At 41.6% G+C, this 13,519-nt stretch overlaps 1 protein-coding gene across 1 annotated transcript; it reads left to right on the top strand.

Moving 5' to 3' along the window:
* The first annotated feature begins 913 nt into the window (after positions 1 to 913).
* Positions 914 to 3,632, top strand: LOC138365042 (uncharacterized). Its single transcript, XM_069325144.1, has 2 exons — positions 914 to 2,034; positions 2,951 to 3,632. Exons 1-2 carry the CDS (start codon positions 914 to 916, stop codon positions 3,630 to 3,632), a joined length of 1,803 nt encoding a protein of 600 aa, XP_069181245.1.
* Positions 3,633 to 13,519: the final 9,887 nt, after the last annotated feature.

The raw sequence follows: 13,519 nt of genomic DNA, 5'->3' as shown, positions 1-13,519 counted from the left end.
GTCAACACCATACAGCACTTTGTGGGGACTCAAGTACAAAGTCTGCCAAACCACAGGAGGAGGAAGGAACTACCACTTCAGTACAGCTTTGTACTGTGTTACCTGACATAAGTGTCTTCTCAACAAGGTCTGATCATAAATCAGCTCTACCCACTGCTCAATTGATCATTAAAAATGGGGAGTCCAAAGCTACCGTACATGGATTATTTGACCAAGAATCCCAAATGACTTTTATCTCAAAGGAGTTGGTAGATGCCCTGAAACTCACACCTGTAAGAGAGACACGAATAGACATAGCAGGATTCTTGACTAACACAGGAGCCCGAGTCTTCAAGGTAGTTCAACCTAAAGTACGTTTAGGAGGTTATGTCTGAACGATACAAGCTCTGGTAGTAGATAGATTCCCAACAGACCTGTATGTATATGGTCTAGGGACAACAGCCAAATTCCTGAGAGAAAAGATAATCCATTTGGCTGATAAAATCACATCAGACAACCTTTCCAATATTGGAATCCTTATGGGATCAGATGTCTACCAGAAGTTTATCAAAGGAAAGGAAGAAAAACAAGGAATGAACTTGTTACCATCTGCAGGTGGCTATTTGCTAACAGGCCCAGTATTACAACTGAAACAACCCGCACCTGTAGACCACCAACATGCCAACCCAGTAATGGTTGCATGACTAGGAGAACAGTCACACTGCAACTCAGAGACATGTCCGAGGATGAGCTTGATCCACCTGTACATAAGCTATGGGACCTGGCAACTCTCGGCATTGTCCCTGAACAACCTAGCCTAGATGACGGCTGGACTTACTAACAATACCTGGACTCAGTTATCTACAGAGATAATCAATACTGGGTCAGGTTACCATGGAAGCTGAATCACCCTCAGCTACCCATCAACAATTTTATGGCACAAAACCAATTAAGATCACAGGTGTTGGGCTTACAAAGACAGCCTGAGAACTTAAAGTTGTACCATGAAATAATAGAGAAGCAACTCGATGACAAATTTATCGAAGTTGTCACAAATGATAACCCAAAGGAAGGACACTACCTGCCATACCATCCTGTACTGAAAAATTCTGCTACTACCCCACTACGGATAGTATTTAATTGTAGCCCTAAGACAAGACAGAGTAGTGTTTCATTGAATGACTGCCTTCAAACTGGCCCTAGCCTGACACAAAGGCTATATGACGTGCTGTTAAAGTTCCGTATTGGGACTTACACATATACGGCCGACATCAGCATGGCTTTGCTTAGGGTAGGTCTCCAAGAAGAAGACCGAAACTACACAAAGTTCCTATGGATCAAGGATCCTATCGATCCAAACAGTGAATTAATCACTTACAGGTTTGTGTCTGTTTTGTTTGGGGCCACTTCTTCACCGTTTCTGCTTCAAGCTACCTTAGATACGCACTTGAAGTCCAATAGCCCAAACAAAACAGAAATTAGTAAAAACTTGTATGTGGATAATTTTCAAAGAACAACCAGCAGTGAGAGTAAACTGTTGAACATATACCATGAGGCCTATCGAGAATTATTGGGAGCCAATATGCCTCTCCAGTCGTGTGTCTCCAATAATGCCATATTAAATAAACTGATCGCAACTGAATTTCCCGACTACCAGGTCCCCAAGAGGACAAAACTACTAGGCATCGAATGGAATACGACAACGGATCAGTTGACAATCAAGTCGGTGGAGCCAGATACCACTAACTTAACAATGATAAAATTAGTCTCACAAGTCAGCAAACCCTTCGACCCATTACGACTATTAAGTACAATCTTAATTAATGGAAAATTGATAATGCAGGAATATTGGCAACAAAAGATAGGTTGGGATGATCTTCTAACACCTGCCCTACAAGAAAAATGGCAAGGGCTAGTGAAAGATTTAAGTATTCTAGAGTCTGTCAAGTTCCCTCGGAACACAGTAGTAAATGCAAAAGAACCTATTAAGCTACATGTATTTTGTGATGCCTCAGGAAAGGCTTATGGAACAGTAACTTACCTGATCTCAAATGGGCAAGCCAATTTGCTCACATCAAAGGCTAGAGTGGCACCTTTAAAGAAAAGATCACTGCCACAATTGGAATTAACAGCCTTACTGCTAGGTGTAAGATTGGCTCATTATCTGATCAAGGCCTTAAGCAGCATCCACTTTGAAGAAACAGTGGTATGGTCAGATAATGAGGCAGTGCTACTGTGAGTTAAAAATAATTATAGTAAGAATCCTTGAGTGAGTAACCGAGTTAAGGAAATACGAGAGTTGCCAGCAGGGTATAAACTAAGGTATGAACCCACCAAAGAGAATCCAGCTGACTATCTCTCCCGAGGCCTGACCTTACGGCAATTAACAAAGGACGAGACGTGGTTCAATGGACCTCAGTGGCTAATCAGCGACCAGTGGCCTAAACAAAAGCCACAAGTCATTGTGACCAATGTCACTGTTTCTACTGAGAACCCAGAACTACCTCGAACTTTGGTAATTGATCCTACTCGGTTCTCTGAACTGAACACACTACTAGGTGTCACCTAAGTAGTGTTTGATTTTCTAAAGAAAATAGGAATCGAGCCTAAATTCCCTAGTGCCCTAAGGTACTGGGTCAAAAGAGCTCAGACAGACACATTCGGGACAGAATTTGACAATGTTCATAAGAAGCTACAACATGATCTGAGTCTCTGGTTAGACACCGACAATTATAACATAATCAGATGTGGAAGCCACTTACAGCATGCTGACATAGATCTGGAAGCAAAAAATCCAATATTGCTTCCTCGTCACCACATAGTAAGCAAACTAATTGTGTTACACATACACAAATACAGCACTGCATGGTGGGGTGTTAGATACTCTTACAGACTTAAGACAACAGTACTGGCTACCCCAAGGTAGGCAGACAGTAAAATCAATAATTAAATCCTGTGTTATTTGCCGGAGATACGATGCCAGAGTGTGTCCATATCCTGGCCCTCCTCCACTTCCGAAGGAACAAGTTGTACTTATTCGTCCCTTTAAGACTACAGGAGTAGATTTCACAGGAGCACTAACACTAACAGGCACCAAGGACCAAAAACCAATAAAGGCCTATATCTGTCTTTTTACTTGTGCCACAACTAGGGCAGTCCATCTAGAAGTGACTCCCGATATGAGTGCCGAAGCATTCTTACAGGCTTTCCACAGGTTTGCTTCATGTAGATCCTGTCCTAAGTTAATGATCTCAGACAATGGGTCCAACTTAGTGGCAAGAGAAGCATGTCTGAGGAAAATCTGGACACACTCAAAGGTACGCACGGTCCTTAATCAAGGGCAGTGCCACTGGAAATTCATACCTCCCAGAGCACCATGGCATGGAGGCTTCTATGAACGCATGATTGGTACAGTGAAACGTTCTCTACGGAAAACCTTACACCGCCAAAAGATTGACCTACAGGAGCTCCAAACCGTAGCTATAGAGATAGAAGCACGAGTTAAAGACCGACCACTTACCTACCTCTCTGATGATGCTTTGCAGCGTGAACCATTAAGTCCAGCTCATCTGATGTATGGGAGACAAACACCGCATCCATGTGTCCCTTACGGACGAGGAACCAGAGGATCCTTCATATGTCCGAGAGAGTGATTTGGTTCAAAGTTTCAAACATCTATCAGGGGTGATAAGTCGGTAGAATGACGTATGGACTCGAGAATACCTTTCTGCTCTGAGTGAGTATCATTACGGGGCAAACAATCCCTACAACAGAATTAACTTGAACCCTGGTGACATAGTTCTGGTGGACAGCAATGGGCCACACTCAGAGTGGCCTATAGTCCAAATAGTCTCTGTTCATCCAGACAGCCAGGGCATCTTGAGAATAGTGAAAGTAAAATGCCGAGGCAACACTACTCTCAAATCATTACAGAAATTGGTTCCTTTAGAACTGGCAGGAAAAGAAGACGTTTAATGATTTCCAGCACCCAAATCGCCAGTATGGGACGTACATCCCCAAAGGACTGCAGCACAACAATGTAAATTCAAATTAAAGCAGCACTATAATTCTGAAGGAGAAGAATAAAGTGATTGCAGTCTTTACTGGGACTTCGACCTGGGTGCTTCCCCCCCCCCCCCGAATTATGTCGGAAATCCGACACATATAGTAACATGAGTATCCCCTTAAAGAAAAGAGAGTGGGTGATTCCGTGACGTCATCGACGTCACATATTTAAGTAACTCATAATCTGTTTATACCACAGTCTAGTGTTTAAATTTAATAAAAAAGTGTTCACTAAGACTGAATATAATTTTCAACACTGGGAATATAGCTTAATACTCTATTCCTTAAACATAAATAGAACCATCAAACATTTCCGTTCGTCTCCCCCGGGGAGCGTCACGTACACACTGAGACAATAACATCAGGACATGCTGTAGAGTGGCTCTCCATATGAGCTGTTTTAACTCGTTAGACACACAAACTATGGGTCAACAAGCGAGCAACTTGCAAAACAGCCTCTCAACAACCACAGCAACACCAGTATCCGTCTTACCAAGTATTTTTGTTTAACAGTGGCCATAGTTATTCATAAATAGGTAGGCGGTTATAATGAATGAAAATCCCCCATTAACAAGTACTTTTACTCAGCTCAACACCCTCATATTCCATGTCTTACCTGTACTTATATGTTGAGAGAAACAGTATTAATTCTTTAAACTCGGCAGGTAATTGTGATTTGCAGTGACAAGAAGCTGAGCAGACAGTTGGCCCGTTTTACAAATTTATTACCTAGCTGTACACCAAGCTTTGTAAGCCTCCAGACAGCCGCCATTACGAGGCACTCAGAGGCGCAGGGCCACATTCATCTTTGATGCTACAATCACACAGCCTTAACAGACCCCCATTAACAGGAACAGCTAAGCCCTCTTTTTTGTACAATAATGTAGACATAGTACTTATAATCATAATTCATTATTGCTATAATAATAGTAGATTAGACCACCATATGTGGTATGATTTATAATTTATATTTTGAAGATTAAGTAAATAATTTGTGGTTTAAGAAGGAACCATCTCAAAGTGGTTTAAGCTGCAAATTGCCCCCCCCCCCAATTATGTGAAATAAATTCAGGCAGCTGAATCAGTACATACAGTCTACTCAATTAATTCACTTGCTTAATTAACTAACTTATTTCTAACTAAGAAAATTAATCAGATAAAAAATTATCATATTAAAGTTAATTAAGAAATATTTAGTATTTACTGAAATTAAAAAATAATTAAGCTGCTAGGATTTTTCCACACAGGGATGTGAAGTCCAATGTTTGTTTACTTTTGTCCTCCCAATACATCCTACACAATACACCCTACACCATCTGTTCCTCACGGGTCTAGGGACAGTAACCATCCCACACAATGACCACAGTTGTGCCTCAGGGTCTTGGGACAGTAACCATCCCACACAATGACCATAGCTGTGCCTCACGGGTCTAGGGACAGTAACCATCCCACACAATGACCATAGCTGTGCCTCACGGGTCTAGGGACAGTAACCATCCCACACAATGACCACAGTTGTGCCTCAGGGTCTTGGGACAGTAACCATCCCACACAATGACCATAGCTGTACCTCAGGGTCTTGGGACAGTAACCATCCCACACAATGACCACTCCCACGATTCTTAGCTTTGTTATTCTTCGCTTCACCCTAATGCATAAAATAATTACTTTAAATTGGATGTTCAACTTTAATTGTAAATATGCGACAAACGCTGTTCAGACTTTAAATGTTTAATTCACGTACAATAAATTCTAACGAAAGGAATTTTTCACCCGTGTTTACATGAGTAACTCGCTCTACAACTGAAAAAAAGATTAAGTTAGAAATGTTAGTTTCACCATAGGCAAGCGCTCCTCACGAACAATATGGTTATATGTATGTTATATATGTTAATGATAAGTATGTAAATATATTAAGTGTTAACGTACAAATGTTCTGCCTGGGAAGTGAGAGACCTTTACAAGTTACTGCCGGTGAAGTGAGAGACCTTTACAAGTTACTGCTGGTGAAGTGAGAGACCTTTACAAGTTACTGCTGGTGAAGTGAGAGACCTTTACAAGTTACTGCTGGTGAAGTGAGAGACCTTTACAAGTTACTGCTGGTGAAGTGAGAGACCTTTACAAGTTACTGCTGGTGAAGTGAGAGACCTTTACAAGTTACTGCTGGTGAAGTGAGAGACCTTTACAAGTTACTGCTGGTGAAGTGAGAGACCTTTACAAGTTACTGCTGGTGAAGTGAGAGACCTTTACAAGTTACTGCTGGTGAAGTGAGAGACCTTTACAAGTTACTGCTGGTGAAGTGAGAGACCTTTACAAGTTACTGCTGGTGAAGTGAGAGACCTTTACAAGTTACTGCTGGTGAAGTGAGAGACCTTTACAAGTTACTGCTGGTGAAGTGAGAGACCTTTACAAGTTACTGCTGGTGAAGTGAGAGACCTTTACAAGTTACTGCTGGTGAAGTGAGAGACCTTTACAAGTTACTGCTGGTGAAGTGAGAGACCTTTACAAGTTACTGCTGGTGAAGTGAGAGACCTTTACAAGTTACTGCTGGTGAAGTGAGAGACCTTTACAAGTTACTGCTGGTGAAGTGAGAGACCTTTACAAGTTACTGCTGGTGAAGTGAGAGACCTTTACAAGTTACTGCCGGTGAAGTGAGAGACCTTTACAAGTTACTGCTGGTGAAGTGAGAGACCTTTACAAGTTACTGCTGGTGAAGTGAAGAACTTTTACAAGTTACTGCCGGTGAAGTGAGAGACCTTTACAAGTTACTGCTGGTGAAGTGAGAGACCTTTACAAGTTACTGCCGGTGAAGTGAAGAACTTTTACAAGTTACTGCCGGTGAAGTGAGAGACCTTTACAAGTTACTGCCGGTGAAGTGAGAGACCTTTACAAGTTACTGCCGGTGAAGTGAAGAACTTTTACAAGTTACTGCCGGTGAAGTGAGAGACCTTTACAAGTTACTGCTGGTGAAGTGAGAGACCTTTACAAGTTACTGCTGGTGAAGTGAAGAACTTTTACAAGTTACTGCCGGTGAAGTGAGAGACCTTTACAAGTTACTGCTGGTGAAGTGAGAGACCTTTACAAGTTACTGCCGGTGAAGTGAGAGACCTTTACAAGTTACTGCTGGTGAAGTGAGAGACCTTTACAAGTTACTGCTGGTGAAGTGAGAGACCTTTACAAGTTAATGCCTGTGAAGTGAGAGACCTTTACAAGTTACTGCCGGTGAAGTGAAGAACTTTTCAAGGTACTTCCGGTGAAGTGAGAGACCTTTACAAGATGATCAAGGGCTGAGAAGACCTTGACCAACCAGCTCAAGGCCTCCTCAGTAAATATCGGTATACATGGAGACTATACTCAGATATATCTGTGTGGTCGATATACAAGGGGACCATACCGAGGTACATAGGTGTGTGGAGACTGTATACTGAGGTATGTTTGTGTGGAGACATATAAAGACTACATGGAGGTATATTGTGAGTGGAGGCAGTATCCAAGAAGACTATTGTGAGGTATGTCCAGATTTTTAGACTTTATACATTTAAAGCATAATCTGGTGTTTCCATATGAGGGGACGGTTTACTTGGAGACTATACTGAAGTATATCCATGTGTGGAGATGGTATACATGTATACTGTACTGAGCTATTCCTGTGTTTATACAGACATTGTATTTGGAGACTATATTACTGTATATACGTGGGTGGAGACAATATACATGGAGACTATACACAGGTATAACCTATGTTGTTGAATACGACCGAAAAGATAAAATTAATAATTCTAACACGAAATTTCTCAATATTTCTTATGTTTTTCTTCACTGTCGGTGGTAATAGAAATAACAATTCTCCGAAATTCACTTTTTAATTGTCTGACGCCTGAACGCGTTCCGTAATTCGTATTACATTTTCAAAGACTTAATTTACACACAAGTTCTTCGTACTTATACTCTATTGGATGAGGTGATATGGTACAAAAGTTTTGGGTGAGGTAACAAACACAATACAGAACACGAAGCAATGGGTATAAAATGGATAAGTGAACATATGAATGGAAGTAACTGCAGAATGCCTATTGACCCATACTTCCTCTTGCTGCTTCCATATTGGTTCGGGGTCTTGAAGTGGGTAGAATATAGTTGTGAATTAATTGGCTGTTGATTGCTGGTGTTGACTTTTTAATGTGAAGTGTCTCGCTGATGTCAAGCCTCCTGCTATCGCTGTACCTATCGAGAATTTCTGTGTGGTTTGTTAAGATTTCTCTGGTGATGGTCTGGTTGTGAGAAGAGATTATATGTTCCTTGATGGCTCCCTGTTGCTTATGCATTGTTAGTCACCTGGAAAGAGACGTTGTTGTCTTGCCTATATACTGAGTTCTTTGGGGCTTACAGTCCCCAAGTGGGCATTTAAAGACATAGACGACGTTGGTCTCCTTCAGAGCGTTCTGCTTGGTGTCTGGCGAGTTTTTCATGAGTTGATTGGCCGTTTTTTGGGTTTTATAATAAATTATCAATTGCATTTTCTGATTTTTGTCTGTAGGGAAGACGCTCCAAGCCTGCAATAAATAGGCACCCTTCGAGAGCCCACATGGGCACATGTATAAGCAAGTAGATGGGATTGCCATGCGTTCTCCCCTAGGTGTCCTGTTTGCGAACTTCTACATGGGTACCATAGGGCAGAGGGTCTTAGTTGACATGGACTTGAGACCCGCCTTATACTGCAGGTATGTTGACGACATTTTTACACACGTACCTGATGCCAGATGTCTGCAGCAGCTGAAGGAGGCATTTGAGCAGAATTCTGTGTTGAGTTTCACGTACGAGATGGAGAATAATGGGAAGTGGCCCTTTCTGGATGTAATAGTCACGGAAAGGAGCGGAGGCTTTCATACTGCAGTCTACACCAAAGAAACAAACATAGGAATGTGACTCAATGCCAATAGTGACTGCCCAGACAGGTACAAGAGGAGTGTTGTCAACGCTTACATCGACCTTGCTCTCATCCACAGCTCAGGATGGAAAGAAATCGATGAAGAACTCTGTAGGGTAAGGCAAGTCCTAGTCAACAACGGCTTCTCTAACGGTTTCGTTGAAGACATCATAAAAAGATAGGTAAAACGCCATGCAACTTCTGAAGAGTCCACCAACAAAACACTTGTGCCTCCAATTAGACTATTTTACAAGAACTTCTTTTCGACGGCTCATAAAACGGAGGAAAGGGTCCTGAAAGATATTGTTAATAGGAACGTCATCCCTACAGACAAAAATCAGAAAATACAATTGATAATTTATTATAAAACCCAAAAAACGGCCAATCAACTCATGAAAAACTCCACAGACACCAAGCAGAACGCTGTGAAGGAGACCAACGTCGTCTATGCCTTCAAATGCCCACTTGGAGACTGTAAGCCCCAAAGAACTCAGTATATAGGCAAGACAACAACGTCTCTTTCCAGTCGACGAACAATGCATAAGCAACAGGGAGCCATCAAGGAACATATAATCTCTTCTCACACCCAGACCATCACCAGAGAAATCTTAACAAACAACACAGAAATCATCGATAGGTAGAGCGATAGCAGGCGGCTTGACATCTGCGAGGCACTACACATCAAAAAGTCAACACCAGCAATCAACAGCCAATAAATGCACAACTATATTCTACCCACTTCAAGACCCCGAACCAATATGGAAGCAGCAAGAGGAAGTATGGGTCAATAGGCCTTCTGCAGTTACTTCCATTCATATGTTCACTTATCCATTTTATACCCATTGCTTCGTGTTCTGTATTGTGTTTGTTACCTCACCCAAAACTTTTGTACCATATCACCTCATCCAATAGAGTATAAGTACGAAGAATTTGTGTGTAAATTAAGTCTTTGAAAATGTAATACAAATTACGAAACGCGTTCAGGCGTCAGACAATTAAAAAATGAATTTCGAAGAATTGTTATTTTTATTACCACCGACAGTGAAGAAAAACATAAGAAATATTGAGAAAATTCGTGTTAGAATTATTTATGTTACCTTTCGGTCATATTCAACAACATATGTTTACAAGAAAGACTGCTGCCAAAATATACTAACAGGTATAACCCTATATGGAGAAAGTATGCATGAGATTATTCTTGGATATATCTTGAAGACCTTACCGAGGTATACCCGTGTGTGGAGATGGTGTACATGGAGACTGTTTAAGTATATATGTGAGAGGAGACAGTATACATGAAAATTATTCCACGTATATCCCTGGCGAGATGGTGTACATTAGACTCTGCTGATGTATATCCGAGTGAGCAGACAGTATGCGCTCAGAATATACTGAGGTATAACCGTGTGTGGTGATGTTATACGTGGAGGTTATTGTTGTTTATTCTTGTATAGAGACAGTATACAATAAGAATACAGTGAGGTATATCTATATGTGGAGACGGGGATATGTATGGACACCATTCCGAAATATATCCATGCATATAGACGGTATACCGGTGATTGGATGCAGGTATATCCGTGTGTGACGAGATATACGTGGCACAATAAGCCATGTTAACTCCTGTTCACGTAGTCATAGTTGTAGTAAACACCTGCATTAAAGTGAACAATACAACCAGTAGGTCAGAGGTGCGGTCAATGTCACAATTCTCGCAAGAACACACATCTTACACCTATGTTTCTGACAAATTAGTGTACAAATATTGAGAGCTAAACCTACTTAAACTAAAATACCATATGTGGAATAGTTATATGGGTAACACATTTGTCCTCAAGGCACTAGACTCACACTGCCACTTCAACATGCACCTGGTTGAAAGACCCGACCACAAAAAAGTGCACAGCACCGTGCTAGAAGGCGTCTGAGTAATGAAATGTAACCCCCGAAATCTTCCATTACGGAAGGATGAAAAACAATAGGTGGTGGTGACAGGAAACGCGTGACCAGAAGCGCTCATTCTAAAAGTTGGCGCCAGAGACGACGAGGAACACAAAAATCAGCGACATGTCTCAGAAAATGGTTTAGTGAGCCGGAAGAAAACTCGACTACACGGAGTAAAGTGAAGGTAATTGAATTCACTGACAGCAAATAACAAGTAATTTCTCTTTGAAGAAGAAACAAGAACGTGAAAGTATGTGAAGAACATTCTTAGTGAAATTTAGGTTCTTAACATCAAGAACGCTAGAAGTTAACTGTTGAAGTGTCATGGCTGGAACATATTCTGTACTCTCAACCATCAATCAACAAGTGTACAGGTTCCTGAGCCTATTGGGCTCTTTCATATCTACCCTTCAAACTGTGTAGGGATTCTGCCTCCACCACATCACTTCCTAATGAATTCCGTTTATTGACTACTCTGAAACTAAAAAAATCTTTCTAGGGTCTTTATAGCTCATTTGGGCACTCAATTTCCACCTGTGTCTCCCTGTGCGTGTGCCCCTTGTGTCAAATAAACTGTCTTTGTCAACCCTATAAATTCCTTTGAGAATCATTGTATGTGGTGATCATATCTCCCCTATCTCTCCAGTCTTCCAGCGATGTGAGGTTAAATTCCCGTAGTCTCTCCTCATTGCTCATACCCCTCAGTTCGGGCACTAGTCTAGTGGCAAACCTCTGAGCCTTATCCAGTTTAGTTGTATGCTTGATGAGATATTGACTCCATGCTGAAGCTACATACTCCAGGATTGGTCTGACATACGAGGTTCTGAGTGATTCCTTACACAAGTTTCAAAAGGCCGTTTTTATGTTGGCTAGCCTGGCGTATGCCGCTGAGGTTATCCTCTTGATGTGGGCTTCGAGGTACAGGTCTGGCGTTATATAAACCCCCAGGTCTTTCTCTCTCTCTCTGATTCTTAAAGGATTTCTTATCCCAAATGAAAATTTTGGCATCATCAGCGAACATTGAGAGGAATGAGTCTATACCCTTTGGAAGATCATTTACGCATATCAGAAACAGGATAGGTACGAGTATAGAACCCTGTGGGACTCCGCTTGAAACTTCACGCCAATCTGAGGTCTCACCCCTCACAATAACTCTCTGATTCCTTTTGCTTAGGTACTCCCTTATCTACTGGAGCACCCTACCAGTTACTCTTGCCTGTTTCTCCAAAATATGCACCAGCATCTTATGGGGGACTGTTTCAAAGGCTTTCTGGCAGTCCAAGAAGATGCAGTCTGCTCAACCTTCTCTTTCTTGCTTAATCTTTGTCACCTGATCGTACAATTCAATTAAACCTGTGAGGCAAGATTTCCCATCCCAGAACCCATGTTGGTAGTGTGTCATGAAGTCCCTTCCATCCAGATGTGCTACTAGGCTCTTTCTCACGATCTTTTCCATTACCTTGCATGGAATGAATGTTAAAGACACTGGCCTGTAGTTCAGTGCTTCTTGTCTGTCTCCCTTTTTGTATATTTTCACTACTTTAGCTGTCTTCCATATTTCTTGTAAGTCTCCTGTCTCCAGTGACCTCCTATACACCATGGAGAGTGGCAAGCAGAGTACTTCTGCACATTCTTTCAGGACCCATTCCGGTTTCTTTATCTCATCTTTGGTACTTTCAAAGTTTTCCATGGCCTCCTGGTTTACTGCCACCTCTCCCAGCTCAAGGACTTCATCTCGTTCTAATATGAAGACCTCCTGGAATCTATTGTTAAGTTCTTCACAAACGTCTTTGTCATTTTCTGTGTACCTGTCCTCGCCCATTTAAAGTCTCATCAGTTGCTCTTTCATTGTTGTTTTCCTCCGGATGTGGCTGTGGAGCAGTTTTTGTTCGGTTTTGGCTTTATTTGCTATATAATTTTCATACTGTCTCTCTGTTTCTCTTACACTGACATACTCATTCCTTGGTTTCTGGCATATCTCTCTCTCTCTGCTTTCTGCTGTTCTGTTATTTTGGAAGTTCCTCTATGCCCTTTTATTCCATTCCTTTTGCTTCCATACTTGCCCTATTCAACCTATAGATTCTTCTTTGCTTCTCATTTTTTTTGGGCCGGGATAAACCTATGTACTGCCTTCTGACTCTTTTGAGAGACATAGTCCATTATGTATTGTACTGTTTTAGTTCTGGGTTCAGTGTCCCACGGTATTTCTCTTAGGAATTTTCTCATTTCCTCATAATTTCCTCTTGCGATATCCAGCTCCTTATTTTTAGCTCTTTTGGGGGGAAGATTACCCCCAGTTCTACCAGATACTCAAATATTAGTACACTGTAATCATTCATTCCCAAGGGGGCTTCCATCTTAACTTCCCTTACATCCCACTCATTTAGGGTAAATATCAGATCAAGCATGACTGGTTCATCCTCCCTTCTCATTTTTGTCAGTCCCTTGATGTGTTGGCTTAGAAAGTTTCTTGTTGTCACATCCAGCAGCTTAGCTCTCCATGTGTCTGGTTCTCCATGTGGGTCTCTGTTCTCCCAATATATCTTCCCGTGGTTAAACTCCCCCACGATGAGCAGTCTGGATCTATTCCTGCTATCGAGAGAA

The sequence above is a fragment of the Procambarus clarkii genome, chromosome 15 (genome assembly GCF_040958095.1).
Source record: "Procambarus clarkii isolate CNS0578487 chromosome 15, FALCON_Pclarkii_2.0, whole genome shotgun sequence".
Taxonomy (NCBI): domain Eukaryota; kingdom Metazoa; phylum Arthropoda; class Malacostraca; order Decapoda; family Cambaridae; genus Procambarus; species Procambarus clarkii.
The sequence above is the reverse complement of the archived record's forward strand: the minus strand, read 5'-3'. Positions and strand labels throughout refer to the sequence as shown.